Source organism: Spea bombifrons, chromosome 5, assembly GCF_027358695.1.
Source record: "Spea bombifrons isolate aSpeBom1 chromosome 5, aSpeBom1.2.pri, whole genome shotgun sequence".
Classification (NCBI taxonomy): Eukaryota; Metazoa; Chordata; class Amphibia; order Anura; family Pelobatidae; genus Spea; species Spea bombifrons.
The window spans coordinates 93,384,342-93,408,801 of NC_071091.1; the positions used below are offsets into that span (position 1 = coordinate 93,384,342).

The 24,460-nt window shown below is 40.9% G+C and overlaps 1 protein-coding gene across 1 annotated transcript in view; it reads left to right on the forward strand.

The window, feature by feature from the left end:
- NECAB1 (N-terminal EF-hand calcium binding protein 1) overlaps nt 1–24,460 on the forward strand; it is an 87,901-nt gene that overhangs the window by 19,325 nt on the left and 44,116 nt on the right. The window contains exons 4-5 of the mRNA XM_053467297.1: nt 12,716–12,741; nt 19,172–19,269. Coding sequence (XP_053323272.1) covers nt 12,716–12,741; nt 19,172–19,269 — 124 coding nt within the window. The remainder of the gene's footprint in view (nt 1–12,715; nt 12,742–19,171; nt 19,270–24,460) is intronic.

A 24,460-nucleotide genomic window follows, 5' to 3' on the forward strand; every position in this document is an offset into this window, starting at 1 on the left:
ATGTGCAATCTACATGTATGAACACGGATATATGATATATGAGATATATATGTGTGTGTGTATCACATATATGGTCACATCTGGGAACTTCTCAGCTCTTCACATGGAGCTCTTCACCTAGAGGCTACAGGTGAAACTCAGAAAGTTTTGCAGGTACTCAAATGGTTAAATCCCAAACAATTTTACCTATACGGTACAGTGGTGTAATTATAAATATATCAAGTATATTTTCTGTTTAAATTTTAAATTCACGTTAATCACTTCTGCATTATTATGATTTACTCTGGTTAGTTTAAAGCTTGATTTGCTGCAAACCAAAAAGAAGCCAATTTCTGACCCAGTGGATTTTGTGCTGGCTGTGATAAAGAACCTAGCATAATCCTTTCATGTGTAATTCATTGGCCAAAACAAGTCCTTTTTATTTAATAATAAAAACCTGAAAGCATTCCCAATCCAGTCTGCCTCTTTGAAACAAAATGCAGTTTGCTTTCTTTTCCCACAGCACACTCGTATGTTTAATTTGATTTTAGAAGTCAAAGAAAATATATTTTTTGCAATGTAAAGTTGTAAGACAGGCAATTTTTATTTATTACTATTGTAGATGCGGAATACATTTACTTGCTAGTTTATAAGTATTGAGTAAAGCATCTCACAGCAATGCAGTGCTCACCAATCTCCTGCTCAAAAGGTAAACATGAGCGCCAACCTTAAAAAAATAAAAACCTGATTTAGTTGGGTTGGAGGTTAAGTCCCAGGTTTTCATGATGCCTCTGAGGTTCATACTTGCTCAGATGTGCCTTTTGGAGTATGTATTATAGTCTGCTGGCTTTAACCCCTTAAGGACAATGGGCGGTTCCAAAACCCATTGAAAACAATGCATTTTGAGCCCGTACATGTGCGGGCTTTGTCATTAAGGGGTTAATTATAGAGGTAACAGAGTCTTTAAAAAGAGGAGTTTGCCCTCATTACCAGTTTTACTGAAAATAGATGACCCATACCGTCCCTCTAAACATTGCGCAATATATTTTTTAAGTCTGTTAAGTGAGAACCCGATATTACTAGCTGCACATTTTTATACTGTGGTTACTTAGAAATGAATGAGATTAATGATAACGTGTAATACATGGCATAAACTATTTAGCAGGATGAGCAATGTAAATAAATTATATCTACTGCAGCATGTTGTACAAAACTAAACAGCATATTCTACCCAGGATCAAATATAGCTCAAGGAAACATCTTAATGCATCCCAGAGCATCCTTATTCAGCAGCAGAAACACAAGATGTGCTATATATAACCTCGCCAGAAAGCTGGATCAATAAAATATTTGGATTTTTCACATTTTCCTCTTGGTTTGCACTTTCATGGAGCCTGTTCACACTTACAAATTAATAATCGGATTGGCTTCTTGTATTTGCACTTTTTTATATTTCAATGATGTCTTTCCTTATGGAAAATGAATAATTGATATGGATATTTTACAGGTTTAAATTTTAACACCTGCCTTATTTATTATGTTTGAAGATTCTTGATCAGTGTAGATCCCAATTTTTACTATTTTTTATTGGTAAAAAAGTAAACCTATTCTATATATATATATATATATATATATATATATATATATATATACCATGACAGCACAATACATCTATTGCGTAGAATACAATATTACCAGCATGCACCTGAAATTTTCTTATTGCTCATTATGTATTCTTGTATCTTGATTTATAAATGGCTCAAAAAACTTAAAAATGTATCTATAATAATATGGTATATATAGAAGATTAATATTTAAATTAAGGTTACTGAAACAGATGGACAATTTAAGCATGTTAGCATGGCGTGAAATGCTTTGCTTTGGTTTTCTTTTTTTTTGCATTATAATGTAGCTCATTTTAGTTTAATAGATATAGGCTATTGGTACTGTGGATAACATTTCATTTTGTTCATGTAGACATCTGCATATTCTGAAGGGAGCTGGCATTTTTGAATTAATTACATAACTCATCAAAGCCTTTGGGTTTTCTCAGGCAACATGGAGAGAAATATATATATAAAAAAAAGAATTTTCAACTTCAATGGAAACCAGACTCTTTCTGAAATAAGCTCCCTCATCACCCATCTTCTCTACCGTAAACTACCAATTCTTAGTTTAACCCTAGATTACAATTTTTGTTTTCTACTATTGCAAATCTATGTATTTTTAAATTATTAATAATAATGTATGTACAAACAACAAACCTTGTGGGCAGAGGCGTATCTACCGAAAATAGCGCCTATGGCAAGCGCTGAAATTGCACCCCTGTCCAAATATCTAATCCCTCTCCCTCCCTTATCACTCCCTAACCCCTCTCCCCCTTTGTAGTTCTCACCTTGAGGTCCAGCGACGAGAGCATGAGGCTTCTGCCTTCTTGCACTGCTGCGGTGCCCGCTGCTTCACTGCTGAGCGCCTTAATATGACGTCATATTTTGCCGCTCAGCACTGAAGCAGCGGGCACCGGGACGGAGGCAAAGGCCTCGTGGAGGAGAATGAGGGGCGCCGAGCGGTTGCTAGGCGCCCCCCTCTCTCTCCTCCGCATCAAAAAAAAGAAGAAAAACAAAGACGGCGTTTGAAAGCCGCTCACTGGCGCCCCTTTCAAATGGCGCCTATGGCAGGAGCCATAGGTGCCATAACCTAGATACGCCTCTGCTTGTGGGACACTTATAGAAGCCACCATTTGTATATCTGCAGCTCTGGAAATTACAATATCAGCAATATTTCTCTTTTTCACATCTTTACTCATCTTCCATGTAGCAGATAACATGAAAAGAGTCTGTTCCCAAACCCAATTGATGATTCTCAATGAGACCTGATGCTTAATTAATGTTGTCTAATGTATACCTTTCCATGCACTGCACCGCAGGACTAGAGTTATTGCTTTGCCGGTTGATATGGGGGCCCACATCATATGTAGGGTCCCTCGTGTACAGTAGGTATATTTGCAGACTCCATTTCTAGAGTGTGGTGTGTGACAGAATCAGCCAGTAAGAAGCTTCTTTTGTAGTCTATAAGAGCGTGACTCTCTACTTGTAAGGGAAAGGCAAGGCTTAGAGTAACTGTGTCAGGATCCCCCAGCCTCCCAACTTCTACCCCTTGTGAATTGGGACGTGGGGGGCGGAGCTTGGTAAGTAGCGTGTCAGCGCATGCGCAGTGTGCATTCTCTGGTGAAATCAGGGCCACTGGATTGCGTTTTTGAATCCTGCTGTCCTGCTGAGCTCTATCTCTGTCCAGAAAAGTGGGACAGAGGTGGAGCTCGAAGGGACAATTGGGAGGCGTATGTTAGAGGTTATGTCACTGTCACCAACGGTATACCAAACACAGCTGAATACAAATACTAAAAGGCATCAATATATAGTCATATATGAATCTCTAACATAACATATATAGGTTAAAGCTGGCATGCAGCAACTTTTATTAATAATGTAAAGCGTAATATCTGAGTAGAAATAAAATAGGAACATGAGCTGATACTTGATTTCTGCATTTCGTTGTCCAAAACTACCACTTGGTAAATGACAGGCGACTGTAATTATATTGAAGAGATTTATTCTCTAACGTACATTTCCCTCTAATATTGCAGATGAGCACATGGTGAGAGATCCATAAATAGCTATCCATACAGGCACGCAGTGGGGATTTTTATATTTGAATGCACACATTTTTAAAGTATTCCATTTTGATGCTTGCCAAGAGAGACCAATAGACCAATTTATAAACATCCTGATTTATAAAGACATGGAGGCTCCCATTATGCTTATCTCTTTTCTTTATTTCCCTCAGCAGCAAAGAAAGAGAAAACATTTTCAAACGAAAAAATATAACCATATACAAATGCACCAATCACAGGAATACATATATATCCAATGAGGGCCCTCCAAGGATACCCCTCCTTCCTATATAAACGTCTGTATCCTGAACCTCTTCCTCTTTTCTTTGCTGCTCCCTCAGAGATAAGTATTCCTGATTCGTTTTATTACTGCTAAGCGGTTTTTTGCTTTATTGTCACTCTCCCTCCGCCCCTGTTCGTCCGGGGCGGGTGGGCTTTTTTGTGTTCTCTTGCCTGTACCCCCCTTTTACGTGTTTCGGCGCTTTTAGAGCTCCGTTTTTCGTCCTTACCTTCTCTGTTTTTCCTTCGTCTGCCGCTCTGCTTTGTCTCTCTGCGGCCTCCCGGGGTTTTTTCTCTATTCAGGTTCGCGCATGCGCGTCATACGTCCGACGCGCGGCGGCCATTTTTGATCAGGTAAGTTCTTTTTCTTCTTGCCAGGTTGTTTCGTATCGCGGTTTCGTGCCGCGGCGGCCATTTTTTCGGCAGTTACACGTTGTTTCTGTCTTTCCCTTCACTTCACTTCAGTGCTTGTTGCGAGATTGCTCTCGTTTTACATCGTGCAGGTCAGTTATCGATTGCAGTATGTTTCCTAGTAAGCCTGCGGCTCCTGCTGAGCTACCAATGCTTTCTGGTCACATTTCATCTGGCTCACATGATGAGGGTCCCGGCCCTAATGTTTCTCAAGGGGATGCATTTAATTCTGAGGAGTTTCATTCCCTCCTGGATGCTACTATGGCCAGGTCTGTTAATCAGGCTTTACAATCTGCCATGGATGTTATGTCCTCTAATATTACTCAGTCTATTGCTTCAGCATTTAAGGCCGTGCAATTGCCTGTTCTGTCGCATGCCCCTGATGTTTCTGACCCTGGTCATACTGAGATTGCTGTAGGGCGCAAGGCTTCCTCTAAGTCTCATCATACTGTTCCCATAAAGCCCTCCAAAATTACCAAGACGGACAAGGTACGCCCTGTCACTGAGGACGTGGTTGCACCACGTAAGAGAGCCCACCATCGGGCAAAATCGATGCGTAGGTGGAAAAAGGCTAAGTCCTTTTCTGACTCGTCCGACTCTGAGTCAGTTTCTGAGGAGGCGTCGGATTATTCTGACCAGGCTGATCTCTCCTCTTACGAGGATACTGCTCACGAGGAGGCAGAACGCCCTGTGCCTGACCGCCCCAATGTTGACGGGGATACCCTTGTGGACCCCCGGGGCGAGCCACTTTTCAATCCAGACGACCTGCAAAACCCTAGGTCGGCGGAGTGGTTCCCGTCACCGCATGTCGCCCAATATGTGGCCTCCAGAGTGCGTAAGCCACTAGATAAGGCGGCTCGCAATAAGCTACGAGCCGAATGCCCTAGACCGTCCGTACCGGACGACGCGTGTGCTACCCCCGAGGTGGATCCTAAGATCGCCCAATTTTTAGGGAAAACTGGCTGGAAGTCCAAAAAGGGCCTTGAGTTTTCCCTTCGTAACTGCCAGGATAAAATCCTGGATATATTGGGTCCGGCTACCAGGGCCTTCGAAATGGTGGAGGCTGCTCTATCCGACAATGCCCCGGTGGATCTTATGGAGCTCCGTGGCTGGGTTCAACGCATTATCTGCCTTGTAGGCAATGCCAATACTGCAGTGGCTGCTGAGAGACGCAAGGCTATCTTGCTTAAGATTGAACCCAAGTTGGTCAACATGGCGATATCTGAGCCTGGACCACGGGCTAAGGGTTTGCTGTTTGGCGATTCCTTCGTCAAGGACTTGGGATCTTTTGTCCATACCTTCACGGCTTTGGATAAGGCGCAGTCCAATATGCGCAAGGTCTTTAGAGGGAAGGTTTTTGGAGGGGCCAGTAGACACAGGGGCCGTCTACCAGGCCGTGCTTCCAGAGGATCATATTCCGGTCCTCGAGGCCCCGCACCCTCCAGAGCACACTTCCAGGAGCATAAGCCGACATCTTCATCGTCGTCCTTCTTTCCCCAACGCCCACGACCGTGGCAGAACAGAGGTGCTAGAGGAGCGTACCAAGGCCGACGCCCTTACGGTGAGTACAAGCCTAACCTTTTTACCTCCCGCAGGTCAGGTCGGGGGCAGACTGCGTTTCTGTTTCAGTGCCTGGAGGGCACTAACGTCGGACCCTTGGGTCCTCGATGCGGTTCGGGGGTATCACATCGACTTTGTTCAGACACCGGTGCAGTATCAGCTGCCCCGGGTAATACAATTTTCGGAGGCGGACAGGGCTCTGGTTTCCGCGGAGGTCCAGGCGTTGTTCGCCAAACAGGCCATAGCCCCTATCTCGGATGCGTCTCCGGGCTTCCTGAGCAATTTATTTCTAGTGGCCAAAAAGGGCGGCGGTGTTCGCCCAGTGATCAACCTTCGCCCTCTGAATGCTTTTGTTACCTATCACCACTTCAAAATGGAGGGCATTCATTGTCTCCGGGACCTGCTGGAGATAGGAGACTGGATGGTCAAGCTCGACCTCCAGGATGCGTATCTGACGGTCCCGGTGGCCGTGGAGCATCAAGATTTCCTTCATTTTCGGTGGGACTCGCAGAGGTGGAAATTCACGAGCCTACCGTTCGGCCTGTCGTCGGCGCCGTGGTGTTTCACCAAACTTCTGAGGCCGGTTGTGGGCAAACTGCGAGAGCAAGGTGTACGTCTTATCATCTATTTAGACGACTTGCTCATTATGTCTCAAGATGTGGTTACTCTCGAGGTTCATTTGTCGTGGACCACAACCCTCCTGCAGAACCTGGGCTTTCTGCTCAATTGGAAAAAGTCGGATCTCACGCCTTCTCAGTCGTTGGAGTTTCTGGGTTTTCTGATCGACTCGGTTCACGGGTCTATGCACCTCCCGGTGACCAAGGTGAAGTCAATCAAGAAGGAGATCAGGAAGATTTTGAGGCGGCCGGCTATATCCGTTCGGTGTCTCGCACGGATGATAGGGACGTTGTCGGCTTCCATCCAGGCGATTTTTCCTGGCCCCCTGCACTATCGGGCGCTTCAGAGGCTGAAGAATCGCTCGTTGCTCCAAGGCCTGTCTTACGATGCGGTCGTTCCGATCGATTGCGAAGCAAAGGAGGAACTCTCTTGGTGGCTAACTCATATGGATGCTTGGAACGGGAGGGCGATATTCGGGACTACTCCCGACATCGTCATAGAGTCAGATGCCAGCCTGGCCGGTTGGGGGGCACGGTGCGGTCATTCCTCCACAGGGGGAAAATGGTCTCTGCACGAGAAGCGGCTTCATATAAATTGTCTGGAACTTCTCGCAGGTTCTTTCGCCATTCGGAGTTTTTTACGAGATTCCTTGAACTGCTCCGTGCTTCTTCGGCTCGACAATGTGTCGGCGGTCAGATACATCAACCACTTGGGCGGGACGAGATCTCAGGCGCTGTCGGGTCTGGCCAAGGAGTTTTGGCAGTTTTGCCTGGCTCACAATATCTCTGTCCAGGCGGAGCATATTCCGGGCCTGAGCAATTCTGTCGCGGATTGGAACTCTCGCCATCTCAGAGATTCCGGCGACTGGCGGCTGCTCCACTCGGTGTTTTGCCGGATCTCCGACCTCTGGGGTCCGTTCGAGATAGACCTGTTTGCCTCCCGGCTGAATACTCACCTTCCCACATTTTTCAGTTGGAGGCCGGATCCGGAGGCTTTGGCATCCGATGTTTTTCTGCAGGATTGGGCGTTTCACAGGAGTTATGCCTTCCCTCCATTTTGCCTTCTAGCGCGTACGTTGCTTCTTCTTCGGCGGTGCAACACTCTTTTAGTCCTTGTTGCTCCTCTGTGGACCTCTCAGCCGTGGTTCCCTACTCTGCTGGGCATGTTGGTGGATATCCCGCGCATGCTTCCCTCCAGTTTAGATCTGGTGGTGGATTGGGAAGGGTCTCCTCATCCTCTCCTTTGCCAGGGCTTTCTGCCCCTGCTGGTTTGGAAGGTCTCCGGGGACCCTGGTGTATCCAGGGAGTTTCGAGATCGACTCAGGCACTCTTGGAGGGAGCTTGGGCTCCAGGGACTAGACGGGCTTACTGTCATGCCTGGAATGTGTGGGAACGTTGGTGCGTGGGACAATGTGTGGATCCCGTTTCGGCTTCTGTAACAGTGGTCTTGCGTTTCCTCACTGAGTTGTTTGACGGGGGTTTAGCTTATCGCACCATTAACGTTTATCGATCCGCTATCTCCGCGGGTCACGTCGGTGTTGCTGGAGTGCCATTGGGGAAAATGGCTGTTATTTGTCGTCTCCTTAAGGGCATTAGGTTGTCTCGTCCTCCTCGTCCTCGTTACTCAGGTTTATGGGACGTTGATATTGTTCTTCGGTTTTTAGTCGCGTGGCCTGATAACGCCCTGTTGTCCCTACAACAGTTATCTGCCAAATTGGTCATGTTGTTTTGTCTTGTGTCTTGCAAACGCGTGTCTGATGTTCGGGCGCTGGATATTTCGTCCAGGTCCTTTACCCCAGAGGGTGTTCGGTTTGACATCTCGAGGCGTACCAAGACCTCTCTTACCTCGGTTTTTTACCCTTCTTTTCCTCATCAGGTGCGGTTGTGCCCTGTTGAGTGCCTTCGGGCGTATGAGGAGCGGACTGCTCCTTTTAGGGACGTTTCTCGTCCTGAGCTGTTTTTGTCGTTTCGCAGGCCTCACTTACCTGTATCGACGGCGACCTTGGCCCGGTGGGTCAAATGGTTGTTGGACTCTGCTGGGGTTGATACTTCCATTTTTGGCCCCCATTCTACTAGAGGGGCCATGGCGTCTAAGGTTGCGTTCCTGGGCTGTCGACTGGAGGATCTCCTCAAGGCGGCGGATTGGTCCAGGGAGTCTACGTTCAGGGAATTTTATTTTAAGCCTTTAATTCATTTTTCTAGTGTCGTTATTGACCAGCTTTAAACTAGCATAATGGGAGCCTCCGTGTCTTTATAAATTGCCAGATTTTACTAGTTTATGACGTAAAGTCATGATTTATAAAGACACGGAGGCGAGCATTATTCCCACCCTGATTTGTTTTTCTCTTCTTTTTAGGATTGGGGTTTGTATTCCCTCCCATGTGATTTGTGTTTTATGCACTGTATGGTATTTTATTGTTATTTTATTATTCTTTCTGATTATTGTGATTTGTATAGTCGTTTTATTTATGGGCTTCTTTCCATTTTTGGCCCTGATTGTGTTTTATGGTGGTGAATTGTTTCACTCAATATCTCGATTTCTCTTTATTTGCAGCGTGAGGTTTTCATGGACTCCGGTTCCTGTTTGACTGCCTGTTTTCCGTCCATGTTCTGGTTGCTGTGACGGTTTCTTCAGTTCATCGGTGTTCCAGTTTAATTCGACTGTTTACTGCTCTTCGGTGCTGTTCAAAGAAAAGAGGAAGAGGTTCAGGATACAGACGTTTATACAGGAAGGAGGGGTATCCTTGGAGGGCCCTCATTGGATATATATGTATTCCTGTGATTGGTGCATTTGTATATGGTTATATTTTTTCGTTTGAAAATGTTTTCTCTTTCTTTGCTGCTGAGGGAAATAAAGAAAAGAGATAAGCATAATGCTCGCCTCCGTGTCTTTATAAATCATGACTTTACGTCATAAACTAGTAAAATCTGGCAATTGTCTTATATACCTCAAATTGGAGGATGTACATAAGTCAGTCTCTCACCAAGCCCACTATATGCATTCATGGATTAAGCGTCTAGTTATAGAATCAGAAAAAGAAAACAACTGATGCAATATTAATTTGAAGGTGCTGTTTCACCTTGGGGGTCTCTTAAAATATCCCTAGACAAGTTCTGCATCATGTAGAGAGAAGTTGTTTCGTTTTCTCATAAATACTCACTGTGTCTTAAAAAATGTTTCTAAATATTGAAATACTTAACATTCCTCCAAAGCCCCTATGTATTACATCACTGAAGTCCTATCGCCTTCCGCCACTTCCACCTGCCATATCATGCTCATGCGTGTGAAACGGCAATTCTTTACACATACACAGTGATGGGAAGTGAGTGTGATTGGCTGATGTGTTTTGTTTGATGGTTATGATGGGAGTTATGCGTGTGATAGGAGCAGTGTGAGGTTTGTGTCGTAGGTGTAGTGAAAGTGATGTGTGATTGGTATGAGGTGTTTTGTGTGATAGATGTGATGGAGTGATGTGTGTAATAGTTGTGAAGCATTTTGTGTGATAGATGTGATGCTAGTGATGTATAATAGGTGTGAGAAAGTAAGGTCCCTATAAATTAGAAGACCTTTAAGGTAATGCCCATTCTATGATGTCAGAGATGGTGGGGCTAAGCAGTGAAGACAGACAAGATTAAGAAGCCCTGCTGAAATGCCATCTAAGAAAATGCAGCAAAATGGTATGTTATTTTATAAAACAGATACCCTTATTTAAGATGTATACCATAGTAGTACATAGCAATATAAAACCTAGGGAAGTTGGGAGAACAACATATATGTGGAACAGTACATTTAAGTATTCACTGGATACAGTTGAGAAGAAATATAAAAAAAAATGTATGATAATATATAATGCAATTAGTTTTGTTAAAACTGCGTGAATTCACCAACCTCTGTTTCCAATGAAAACTCAAGTGAAAACCTCCAAAGTGAATGCTGCGAATGGCTCACATAAGGAGGATAACTGTATGTTATAGTATAATGGTAGAAGAATGATAGGTCGTGTGGAAAGAATACACTTACCTCCAGTTATTGGGGAAGAGGAATAACACATTGCTCACAATATTTTAGAAATATAGCAATGTTAAGGTCACGCATCCCCTAAAATTGGTAACTTTAAAGTGACACTCCAACCATCATACGATAGCTGAGAATCCCTCTTAAATGTGCATGGTATCCTTGCAAATGCATGGAGAGAATGTATAGAAGGCACATCCAATGATGTCAATGAATCACTTACCTACCACTGACTGGCTGCTTCAAGTAGCCAATCAGCGGCGGTGATCCATGGACCAGGGGGAGCTGTGGCATAAGTTTTTTTAAAATATCTTTTTAATTTTTTTTTAAAATACATGTTAAAGTATTCACCAAGTTCTTTCATGATGTGAGGTTGTTTTGGACATTAAGCTGTCTTTATTGGTTTTATTAATAAATGTCAGAAAAAAACATAAGACTCCCACGCAATGACCTTACCCAACCTGCAAACACTGCATGAATGTAAAATATGGTAATGCCCTTATCAATTTCCAGAAGATCCCTAGTATTCTAGGAGGTAGTTCAGAGGGCCACGTCAAAGCAAAATAAGTGAAATGTGTAATCTAGAGAATACGGTGTGCTGTATATGTCCAATGATTTATGCATAGAATCATACCTAGGAACATCCTAGAGTAGGCTACACATGCTGTAGCTATCACTTTGCTGGGGAAGTATTTCATGAAGGGGCAAGGCTAGCGGCACAGAGGGGTGGGACTAGCACCCAGAGAGCCTTTAGTTTGCGTAAAACGGGCATGACCAAATGTTTCTTCACTGCCTGGAGAAAGAGGAAACTGCCCTGGAGACCCAGGGAAGCAGGCCACAAAACACACCCACACACTATTGCTTCTCAATGAACCAGGCCACCAGGAGCAATTCCCCAAAAGGGCAGAGCCACAGGGACAGCCTCTGGCACTTTACTCCAATTGGGGGAGAGAGTGTGCCTGGGAGGTTTGGTTCACGGACAAAGAAAGAAGACACAAGGAGAAGCGAAAGAAGACAGAAGAACAAGAGGAGGCAATGGAAGAATGGAGCTACGGAAAAGGAAACAGGGACACGGAAGCGGTTGGTGAACGGCATAGGGTGGCATTGAGCGAGAGTGCGAGAGAGAATGAATGAGAGTGTGGGAGAATGTGCATGTGAGAGAGAGTGAAAGCGTGAATAAGAGTGAGTCACAATGAATTATGCTTCCGAATGCAAAACCCATCCAAATTTCATTTGAACCAAAAGGGCAGGAAATTAAATTTGTTGTCTGAAAACTAATGGACCAAAAGACAAAACAAAACATTTGTCAGAATCGTTTTTGTTCCATATGCACAAGTCTTCTAATTTCTACATACGCTTAATTTAATTCCTGCTAGAAGTTATCACTCAAATTGCATCGTTTAGAGCAAAAGGGTTTAACAATTCTAACCTGATAAACTTAATATGAGCGTGGTTCTGAGCTGTATATTGGACTGTATTTGTGGTCTGAAAAGTGTTGTAAGCAGTGTCATATTAATTCATCATTGGGGAAGTTCTTTTGTGCTATCTATGATGAAACTTTAATACTTTGATGCCATTTTAATTATTTCTGCATAGGGAGCCATTGTTTTGTGATGTTGGGTTTATTAAATCTATAAATAAATTAACATTACCATCTTTATTTCTTTCAAGGATTATTAAACAGAAATCTTGCTTACATTAAGAATCAATATTAATCTTTTATGTACGTTGCAACACTGATGTGTTATGTGCCTTTGTCGCACTTATAACATTAGTTCTTTTTTAATTAAGCCATGGCATTAACATTCAGTGACATAGGCTTGTAAATGGCCAACCCGAAATTCCATTGTTCTCCTTTCTTGTCACACAAGGTTTGCCTTTGTCATAAGACACACTCTGTGTTATGTTTTCCATTTGCCCTTGGGTGCTCATGAATGACTGTGTGATGTGAACTGACACATTTACTTATTTTTGTGGATAGTTGGAAAACAAATCATATATTTGCCAAATAGTTGGTGCTTACCTTCCAGTGGAGGTCAGGTAGTTCTCGACATATAAGTTTATCTTTCTAGGGAAGTATATGATGTATTGAAATGGTTTGTTCTGAACTATACAAATGTATAATAATAATCACTGTTTATTAATTTATTAAGAATTTTCTTTTGTTTGTTTTTGAATTTTCAGTAATCTGGACACAGAAGAATTATACGGTAAGAAAATGTTCTTGTATATTTGTCTTCACATCATTTAAGTTCCACAGTGAATATTACTACTTGTGTATTACTAGTAAGTGTTTATGATCAAGCTAGTCACCTGTTATTAAACGTAATGCTGCATTAACATGCGCTGAGCTCTTAGATACATAGAACTGGCTTCCAGTAGCAGTGGAACTTGTTAAACTTGTGAGGAATTTAAAATGCATGATGTAGGCAATCAGGGTAACCTGAGCAAAAAAGAAAGACTCACAACATCTCATAATGATGCAAATGTAAATTATTGAACCACAGCCAACTCTAGACATTTTTGTCTCCATTGATGCTTAACTTATTTTAGTTCATTGGTTCCACTGAATGATATAGGAACCAGTATAGCACCAACTTCTAACCCACCCTTTAACCTATGCTGAGCAACCTAATCTCCAACATGACAAAAATACAATAAAAACATGTGGAAATCAAATGTTCAACTCAAATAATTTAACAGATAAAAAGCATCTTAATAAACAATATCACAAATGTTCATATAGGAATATTTCAAATTTTGTTTACACAATAATTCACATTAAGTCCTTTTAACTCCAGTGTCCACTACAGGACAATATCCACATACAATGATGACTATGGAGAATATGCAAAGTTATAAACTAAAGATAGCAATATTGTGTAAAGTGAAATCACACTCTTTAAGCGCCTCTTCTGGAGCCCTAATGAAGCATAACATGCTTTTTTTGAGAAGCAGTGAGAGGTAGTTTACTGACCGTGATTCATCGTACAAGTAGACCTCATATAATAGAGTATGAGAATCCAATGAAAAAAATGCAGAACTATATTGATTGGCAAACTGAGCTGGCACACGATATGACTCCATGATATCATATACTGGCTTTCCACTGTAAGGATGGCAGCTGAGAAGGGGGCAGCTGGGGGTGTTGATTCGGTCTGCCTTGGGACGGCACTCAAGGTAAAGAAGACCCATGTGGTAATAAATATATAGCAAATGCAACCTTGACAACAGTATGTGATTGGGGAATTACCTTCAAAAAAGTTTAGCAGGTTCCACCTTCCAGCTGTTGAGACTTCATCACTTAAATCAGCTTGAGATTGTCTGGTTTAGTTAATAGAAAATTAGACTCTACTGGAGTAAAACAGATTCTTGTTCCTGATAGCATACATGTGATTGGCTCCTGCTACTGCAATTGACACAAACAGTACTTCTGCCGAGCATATGCAAGAAGCACACTAAGGTGTGCTCCCTGCTATCAAGTTGAGGGAGTTGGGATAGAGTTAAATGGTACAGAGGAACTGTAATAACAAATAAATACCAGTAATGATTTGAATGTGGTTAAAAATGCATTAACATGAAAGTAGGGCTGGAGTGCTCCTTTAAATTACAGATACCCCGAAGCACTCCAGGGCTCCCCAGACGATACTGACGTTTGTAAAATTAGTATTCACAACCAACAACTTGACTGAAACTGCATGGAGCTAGGTGTGTAAGAAAAGCCCTTGGTTATGTTATTTAACGGTCATCATAGCCTAGAAGTCTTTGCAACTGCTAGAAGTGTAAGGAAATGATCCTGGTGCCCAGCAGCAGACTGCATGCAGACTACAAAGAAGGACGCATTAGTGGAGAAGTCTTTGCTGATGTTTTAAACCCACATGCAAGTGAAGGTGGGGCATAGATGATAGTTTTCCCTGGGCCCTATTCTATATAAAGACAGGTATGATTACTAGACTAGCGCATTCGTTTTTGAATATTGGCGTTTTCAAATATTGCTGTTTTGTCCATTCGTCCATATAATGAGCAAACAAATGCAACATTGAACGAAAAACAGATAACTAATCTGCGCACCACAAAATCTTCATTCATTCGTTTGTCACCGTGGCTGCCATTTTAACTACACTAAGAGAAGGAGAATCTCACCATTTTAATTCAACTTCTTTTACACATTCATTTCCATGGCAACCCGGATGGACAAATGGGATTTCCAAAAATGAAAATGTTATTGAATACGAAGACACAGCGGGCGAAGTTCGTCGAATACGAAGAATCTTTCCCCCCCAAAAAACGAACACGAACTCTCAGCTGGCCCCAAAATCTAATGATTACGTTACTGTGGTGCAGAATTAAATCTATAACATATAACCTTCAGTAGTTCATTTAAAACCTTCAAACTTTCCTCTACAACAGACAGGAGTTCTCATCTGTTATGCAATTCCCTATGATGCATTGCAGTGTGATTATACTTACTTCATTAATACCCCTGTGCATCTGTTTGCATTGTCTGTGTGTAATTATTATCTCTATGAAGACCATTACAACTTCAAGCCCATACTGATTTACAAATGTAATGGAAATACCATTTGTTAATCATATTCCCACACTTCCTTCTGCTTAAGAGATAACATAAAAAAATAGTTTAATGCAGGCGAATTTCATTGCAATGCTTTGGCTGGTCAGGCATCAGTACATTCTATTTAGAGACTAATTAGAGATTATTTTTCATACGATTATTTAAAATGGAATATAACATTAAAATGTATTTTCAATGCACCCAATAGCCTTCGCAGCTTGGCAGTCTAAATCCCATGTTTTATATATCCCAAACAGTTTGGCAGGCAGAGGCTAATCTTCAAGTACTTAGATCTATTTTTGTTACCTAGTTGAAGAGTAGCAATTATTAATGATGTGTGCAACACAAAAAAAGAACAGTTCTGGTTTATGTTAATGAAATCTACCCTTCAAGTGTCAAACTAAGGTAATTTAGTTTAAATCTACACCTGAGATTGTTCATGGTGAATAAACAGTGGGTGGCTGAAATGTTGCTTGTCTGCCTATTCATTAAGAAAAGACTAGCTGTATTTTTATAACAATCCACTCGATTTCTGTCCAAACCAAAGCATTGGGATATAGGCACAGAATAATGAACATGCTAAACTGGATACTGTTACATATCTATTGTGTCTGTATATCAAATTCAAATACGATAACTAGTTTGATTTGGGGTAAATTAATGTGGCTTGGGTTAAGTTCAGGTTATTATTTTTATTTTACTTTGAGGTTATTGATGTTCAGAAATGGCAATACAGGTATCTTGACTATTTAATGGCTATGTTGTGTACCTACAGAGTATAGCGTGGCAATTTATGATATATTTTTATGATACTCTAAGAAATTATTTGAGTTTGTGATAATTTCTAATACCTTGTGGTACACATGTGGCAATGAATCATTCTAAAATCTAACTCTATTAAGAGTGTATGTGGTAATATAGATATAGTCGTGTGAAAAATAAAGTACACTCTTTTTAAATGTTATGGTTTTACATATGAAGACATAATAACAATCATCTGTTCCTTAGCAGGTCTAAAAAATAGGTTAATACAACCTCAGATGAACAACAGCACATGACATATTAAAGTCTCAGGATTTATTCAACAAGAATAAAACCAAAATGAAAGTCATGTATGAAAAACTAAATACACCTTATGACTTAATAGCTTGTAGAACCACCTTTAGCAGCAATAACTTGAAGTAATCATTTTCTGTATGACCATATCAGTCTCAGGGTTCGTTGAGGTGGCTCTAAAGAGCAATCACAAGTGCCATTAGTGACTGACATTGCTGCCACTCACAAGATGGCGGCACCAACTGAAACGCTAATGAGTTTACAGAGGGTCTATCCATGCAAGTCAATGGAGCCCAGCTCACTAATCATGTATTAGTAAAATAATTTTAAAAAAATTAAAACATTTGGTAACATGTACAAATAATTCCCCACTGATGTCACCATCAGGGGAACCACTCTGTTCCAACAAAAATGTTTATATTATATTTTATTATATAATATAAAATAATATATATTATTTTATATAATATTTTTAATATTAGTGCTATATCTTCACAAAAATTGTCACATGTTAAATGTCTAATTTTAAAAAAATGTATTATTTAATGGGGTAAAAAAAATTGGCCAGGCTCAAAGATGTTCCAAAAATAGGATATGGGCACAGACTGACCAGATGTCAAAATTCCAAAAAATGCACACCTCACAAAGGTGGCCTTTTACCTCCCAAATAACCCGTTGGGGGTATCACTGTACTCAAGAGATGAACACATATTAGGTTGTTGTTTGATAGTAACATATACCAGGAGCTGTAAATTCTTACCTAAAGTAGAATGTGTGGAAAAAATCACACAAAAATACTACTGCAAACTTTGGTAAAATGTGTGCATTGAAATGGTGAAAATACCAGCATTTGAAATACCCTGTGATGTCTATTTTTCAAAAATATATGATTTGATGGGGAACATTGAATTGGACAGCTACAAAGATATCCCAAATAGGACATGGGGCAGTTAAAAAAAAGTTTAAAAAAAGTAATGTGGCCTATTACTCCCCAAACAACCCAATAAAAATAAATGGTGGTAGAATTGGTGCAAGAGTTAAAATACTAGCACTTGAAATACCCTGGGGTGTCTAGTTTTCAAACATATATGGTTTGATGGGATAAACTGAAGTGGCAGGTTTTAAAGATGTCCCAAATAGGACATGGGAGCAGTATGACCATTTTTGAAAAACAAATAGTTTTTAAATAGCAATATGCTACTTATTACCCTATAATGTGCGAAAAAAATGCGTATTTCTAAACTCAGGACAAATAGTAGAATCTGTTTAGGAGTTTTTTTTCATTAGTTTTTGCAGGTGAGTAAGAGATTTTTCAAATAAAAGTGAGAAAAAGAATCACCATATTTTATTATTTTATCATAGCGGTATGTCATATGCATATTTTGAGGGGAGAGGGGTTAGTAAAGCAATGGGCGAGGGCATAAACCTTGCTATGTGCAGCATTAAATAACTTAACTAGTCCTTTGCTGCCTTATCTGCAGTGACTAACTTGTCCCCTGCCCCAGCAGATGTCAATGACCCTTCAGCAGGCCCACTTGTCACACTACTCCCCTCTGGCACCCCCGCTGCCTGGCTATCAAGTCTGTGTCCAGAGGCCTATACTACTCTCAAACAGCTGCTGGCATCACCACAGGCCCTGATTCACCACAGGCCCTGATTTACCCACAGCAATATATATCTCACGCTGGATAAAATCGCAGCCGTCCTTGGTGTGGCCTCTCTCTTGGGCTATCCTCTTGCGAAAATGTCTGGATTAGTGAGGAAATAATCCGGCTCCTCACCATGCTTCCTCCACGTGGGGCACCTGCCCGCATAACCCCTAGATGAACAGTTGTAGGACCTGGATCTCAGCCTGGTCTTGTGCGCTGCTGTTTTGACTCCTGCCTCACTCTCCTGTGGTCTGTCTCCTACGATCGTTGGGGATGGAGCCCATTGTCCCACTCTGCCTGAACCTGCTCCTCCTTTTCCTCCTCCTTTAAACCACTGGCTGAGAGCCTGTCCGCAGCTCCCCACAGTCCCTCCTGCTGGCCTGTACTGGTTGGCTCCTGCCCAAACAAGGGCATTTCAAACCACGTTGGCCTGACTGGTGCTGAGCTCTCTTCTCGCCAAAGAAACTCCAGGTGTCCCACTTCTCTGTTGGCCTGTTGAGGGACGCGATCTGGCAGTGGTGCTCCCAACAGCCCATACAAATTGCTTCTCGGTCAATGACCTGCGCTAGGTATTGAACTCAAACGTGATGGCAGTCTGGCTCACCCCACCGGCATCGCTCTGGTGCCATCTTCGCAAAAAGGTGGAACAGCTGGAGCCTCAAGCTGTTCAGCCCAGCCAATCGGTCCCATTTGGGTGATGAGCTCATCCAGTGTAGCGTCGCCCATCAGCCCAGTAAATTAAAGCTGCTTTAGCTGTTGGAAGCTGTTCCTCCGTGCGTTGCTCAAGAGAAAGGCCGTCCTCCAAAACCCTCCCTGTTTTATTCATCTGGCCTTGCAGACCACCCCTTTCTTTTCCGTCCACACATTTCCTTCACGGCCCAGGGTCTGGCAGCCCACTTTAGTCTCACTGACCCCCTAGGGAATGCCCAGTATGCAGTTATTTCGCCCCTTCCTTATTCACTGTGGGGCTCTATGACACAACTGTATAGACACTGGATGGTTCATCTTTTCAGCAGGGATTGGGAGGGCTCAGTTCCTAGCAGCTGTAGATGTAACTGGCATGCCCCAAGACAGTGGGATAACAGGGATAACAGTGTACATGGGGGTTTTAACAGTTGGGAGGGGGTCAGTCTTTGTGGTGGGGGCAGCGTTTTGTGTTATTCCATTGGTAAATGGTCAATTTCAGAAAAAAGCAGAAGGAAGGGCAAAGAATAAATTAGCTGCCAATTATTTCCATTTCTTGGCAAGAAGAACATAGACTATGTATTTTTTTTTATTTATTTCTCTTTTGTTTTCCTTCTTATGTATGGTTGCTTACTCTTAGACAAATCAAATATACAAAGCATATATTTTGTGTTGCAGATTACTTTTCTCAGCATTTGGGAGAATATGAAAATGTGCTTGCAGCACTGGAGGACCTCAATCTTTCCATACTGAAGGCAATGGATAAAACAAAAAAAGTAAGGAGCCTGATATTTCAACTAGTCATAATTGTATATTTCATAAATGCACAGTAAATTTAAATTGTATGGATGATTTTCTACCTCAGTTGCACATGTCAGCACAAAGAGATTAAGTCATGCGAGTTGGCAGTAGCAATTTCACTAACGCCAACTCACATTGTACTTGTGAAATATTACTCTCAACTACACACTTTGCCTCAGGAGACTCAAGTCTATGGACCCAATCGAAGTCTATGAAGCCTATTCAACTCAACTTCGACTTTATTGGTTGTTCCTACAGACTTTTAACTGTTGGAGCAGGGAGACCAGTGGTCCCTGCTGGCCAAGTTAACCCCTGATGGCGAAGTTATGGATTTCTGCTCCCGCTATCTATGCAGCATCGCAGGGGTTAACTGGAGCAGAAATCTGTAGGTTCGCCGTCAGCTAAAAAGGCTGTGCGAGTGAGCCTGGTGGTCGTCTGCAGGGTCCTCCTCTGGCATCAACCAATTGGTTGATGCCAGAGGAGGACCTTGCAGGAGACCAATAGAGTCGTTCGCACGGCCTTTTTAACTCCTGACGGCGAACCTACAGATTTCTGCTTCCATCAACCCCCGCGATGCCGTGAAGATAAGGTAGGCTAGATGGGGAAGGGACCAGGGAGATTAGTAGACGAAGACTAACACGAAGATTCTTTGTGGTATGTGTCTTCGTCTTCGTGTACGTTTTACTGCCGCTATCTTCGCTTCTTCGTTTCCTCTGGAAAAACAACGAAAACACACTCTTCGTGTTCGTTTTCATGTTCGCCGGAGACGAATGCACAAGTCTACTGTATAGACAATATGATGTAAAAAACACATGGTCTTCTGTGATGTCTCAGGTGTATGGGTTATAGTCTGGATTTATATAAAATACAGTGTTATACAAGTATATCATGCCAACATAAACATATATAAATATTAAACGACTAAGAACCAATGACGGTGTTGTTATCAACTGTAAACTTCAACAATAAATGTAGAAGCAATTCACTGTGTTCCAGCCACCTGAAAAAGAAGAATTATGTTATTTCTAGCTATAATGGCATTTTCGATGTACAGAAATGTTCTGTGTTCCCAGGAACAAATATTACTGGTGCCTTTAAAAATGTGTGGATAGGACATGTGTTGAATAAAGGAAGAGTGTCACTTGAAATGTACAGTTTAGTCCCTTAAATTGTTTTTGATTTTTTGTTATTGTTTTGTTTTGCTTTTCGCTGCATGAAAGTCAATGAATCCATTTTTTGTCATAGGAATTTGAAAATTGTTATTTACCTCTCTGTCTTATTCTGTTCATTGTATTCATTTCATTGCTTTGTTCTTTTATTTTATTAACCACCGTTTTTTTGTCCTGCTTCATCATTCCAATCCTTCTGAAGAGGAATAATTATGAATCTTTTTTTTTTAATTAAAATTAGAAAATTAGACCATTTTCTTTTTCCTTCTGAAAACAGGAAGCATACTTAAGTAAAAGAAGCACTCACGTTGAATTCAATAAAAACTTCCATTAAAATCAGCAGGAGACGCTTGCTGGACATTGATTATTAAGAATGCCTGTAAATGGTTGCACCCTGTCCCACTTAAGTCTGACATGTGTAAAATAATGGTGGACCCAGTCACTAAACATATGGTAGTGCCAGTCTGCCGGTGCTCTTACAACATAGGTGCATACATAATATACAGTATTCCATGCTTAGTTTCTTAAGTGTATTCCTGAACAAATAGTAATATATTAGGTATTTTTTAAGAACAAGTAGTTATATATTTGGTTGTAGATACAGACTTAAAAATAAACTACACAATTTACCACGTGTTTAGAAAAGTAAAAGAAGAGTTGCCATCTTATAATTACGTGGAATACAGTTCTACAGAGTTATTTCAGACATTAATTATAGGGAAAGAGTCTCCACAGAGTACTGATAACCTCGTACAGCAAGTATCATGTAGACTGGAAATGTGATAATACAAAACCTTAACAATAAAACTGTCTTAAATTAGAGCAAAAAGTGTAGCGCTTTTTACTATATTTGATTGTAATTTTACTTCTTCTCCAGCCTCGAAACCCTTTCAAAATCTGCCACAAGGTTTATGTTGCTACCACTTTATTAGGGGTGACCGTTCGGGACACTCTTCTGCAGATATTTGCAAGAGAAAGGCTAAACCTGCCACACATAATGCATTATCACAGCTTTAGCCAATTTAGCTGCACATTATACAGGGCTTGCTAAGTCATTCTTGCAGTATGTCAATGTCACCTCTGTATTGTGTATAGTTCATATGGGGAGACACAATAGTTAATTGCTCCACAAATCCGCTATAGCTCCTGATAGTACTAAATGTTTTAGAAAAAAATGCAATATATTTCCAAATATGGAAATTAAAGGGGAAACTACTGCCATCATATAAACTTTAATGCACATGAGACCTGCCTGGTACCTTTAAATTTTCATGAGGTCCACCTTTTGAGGTCCGCATCTGTGTGCATAACCTGACGGGAACTTCCACCAAGAGTGTGACGCTTGCAGTGACATCCTCCCCCCTGATCATCCAATTGTGTAACAGTCTTCTCCTCTATTCCAAATCCGGGGGAATGCACCGTCATTTTGGCCTAACTTGAATTCGGGCCAATATTATGGCACACCTGGTAACTGTCCCACCCCCGATCCTCTAATCGGCCATTTTGGCCACGAGACACGTCAGCATTTTTACTTACCTTTGGAGTGCATGAGCGCCTCCTTGTGCACCAGACTGCTGCAGCCACTGTCTCCATTGAAGGGACCTTCCTTTATGTACACATGCTATGTGCAAGCCTCTTAAGGGGATGCTTCCCCATAATACATTATCCCCTAATAAAAGCCAACTTGCCACTCCCTCTTTGCTAAGTTGTAGCAATGAATTGTACCAGTGTGTGTTCTTGTATTTGTTCTGATTGGTCTTCTAGATTTTTGACTCTGCTTGTCTACAAACCTTTCTGCCAGCTCTGACCTATTGATGTCTGGCCAAGGTTCTTGTATTGTCCTTGTACATTGTACCACATACCCAGTCTCCTTACATTTGGGCTCCACAACCTGAACATTTACAAAAGCATACATAGGAATGCCATTCTGGTAAACCTTAGAGAGGTCCCATCTCTTTATGAAGACAGGAAGGCACCGCAAGCACCACCATATTATCCTGAGTTCAAGTTGCACATGTTTAATGTCTAATTTGTTGTACGATTCTGTTCATTCACTCACCAAGATTATGGTGAATTAAAATAATGCCCTTTTCTACAAGTTTTTACCCAGATGAATTGCAAACCAGAAGTAATAAAGTATGATAATAAATCCAGTCTAAATATTAGTCTTTTTTTGTATTCAAAACTCAGTATGAGGTCTCGAAGCTAGTAGCGCCTACGGGGTTATTACTAGACTTGTGCATTCGTCTTCGGGCGAACATGAAAACGAGCACGAAGAGGCCGTTTTTTTGTTCGTTCCGAAGGAACGTAGAACAGAATACAGTGCCGGCAAACCGTAGGCGAAGACGAAGACTCACAATCACGAAGAATCGAAGATTCTTCGTGATCGTCTTCGTTTTTGCCGCGCAACCGCCAAAATTTCAAACAGGAGTGAGCTGATCCTCGTCTGTCCAATCAGCTCACTCTTGTGACGTAACGCTAAGGGTCTCGTCCAATGCCTGTGCTGCTGTTTTTTGAATTCTGAAGGCGCCTTTATAAGACCAGAGCTTGCCTGAGAGATCCATTCATTTTTCGCTGTGACTGCTTTGGCAACACTGCTGTGCTGCATCCGAGCGTTACAGAGAGAGATTGTTCTGTTCTGTGTGAGACTGGTAAGCCTTTCTCACAGTGTACTTCATCCTCACTTCAGTGCTACTTAATATAATTAATTTAATAATAATAATTTGATTAATTTAATTTTTTTAAAATTAATTTGTCATCAACTTTAGTGTAAGTGCTGTTGAGTTGACAGTGCACCCAGTGCCTCAGTGGCACTGGGGTGCCCTTGCCCTGGGCTGGCACTAGTGCCTATTGCCTGTCCTGCTTAAATAAATTAAATAGAATTTATAAATTACAATTTAATAGAATCTATAATTTAATAGTTCATTATAATATATATATATATATATTTGTCAGTCATATATATATATATACTATAGTATACTAGTGTAGAGTGTACTGTAGACATTCATCTACTAGTGTCTAATTTAAAATCAGTAATATTAATTAATATAATTAATAATTGAATTCATTATAAAATTATATATATATTTGTCAGTTATAGTTAGTAATAGTATACTAGTGTAGAGTGTACTGTAGACATTCAGAACATCTACTAGTGTCTAATCTAAAATCAGTAATATCAATAATTCTCTAATTCTTTCTTATCTTAATAGTTAATTAAATTAGCTATAAATAAAAGTAATAATATTAATTAATTACTACTAGCGTATAGTTCAGCTAATCTTATTAGTACTGGTGCTGCAGCTCTATAGTTTGTGCTTTGTTTTAGCAACAGTAAGAGACCAAGTCAATTTTTCTTAATTAATCTTTCATTTTATTTCATTTGTTTTGCTCACCTCAGTCCATCAGTGAAGTGAACTTGTTGGGCTAGTGAGTGCAGCCGCATAAGTGCTGTGTTTTTTTTTGATCAGCAAGCAGTGACGTTAACTGTTTTGCAAAGATTTTCTCATTTATTTTACATTTTATTTCAATTTTATTAAAAGTACCCTTAGTGTTTTGCTCACCTCAGTCCATCAGTGAAGTGAACTTGTTGGGCTAGTGAGTGCAGCAAGCAGTGAAGATAACTGTTTTGCTGTGACATTTTATTTTATTTCTAATTCTTTTCAAGAAAAATTGACTGTGACGAGCTGTACTAAGCAAAGCTTCAAGCTACTAGCTGTAGTACTAAAATAATTCTAATCTTCTTTAATCTTAATCTATAATATATTATAAATAATAATATTCTAATTCATAATCTATAATATAAGTAATTCTAATTCTAAATTCTAATTCATAATCTATATTCTTCTATCTATAATACATAATATATAAGTAAATTAGTTCTAATCTATTAATATTATATAACTTAATATTAATTAATAAATCATATACTGAATCTGATTTAACCTCACTTTAGCTTAGTGGGTTTGAGAGCGTCTGCCTAGAGGTAGACTTA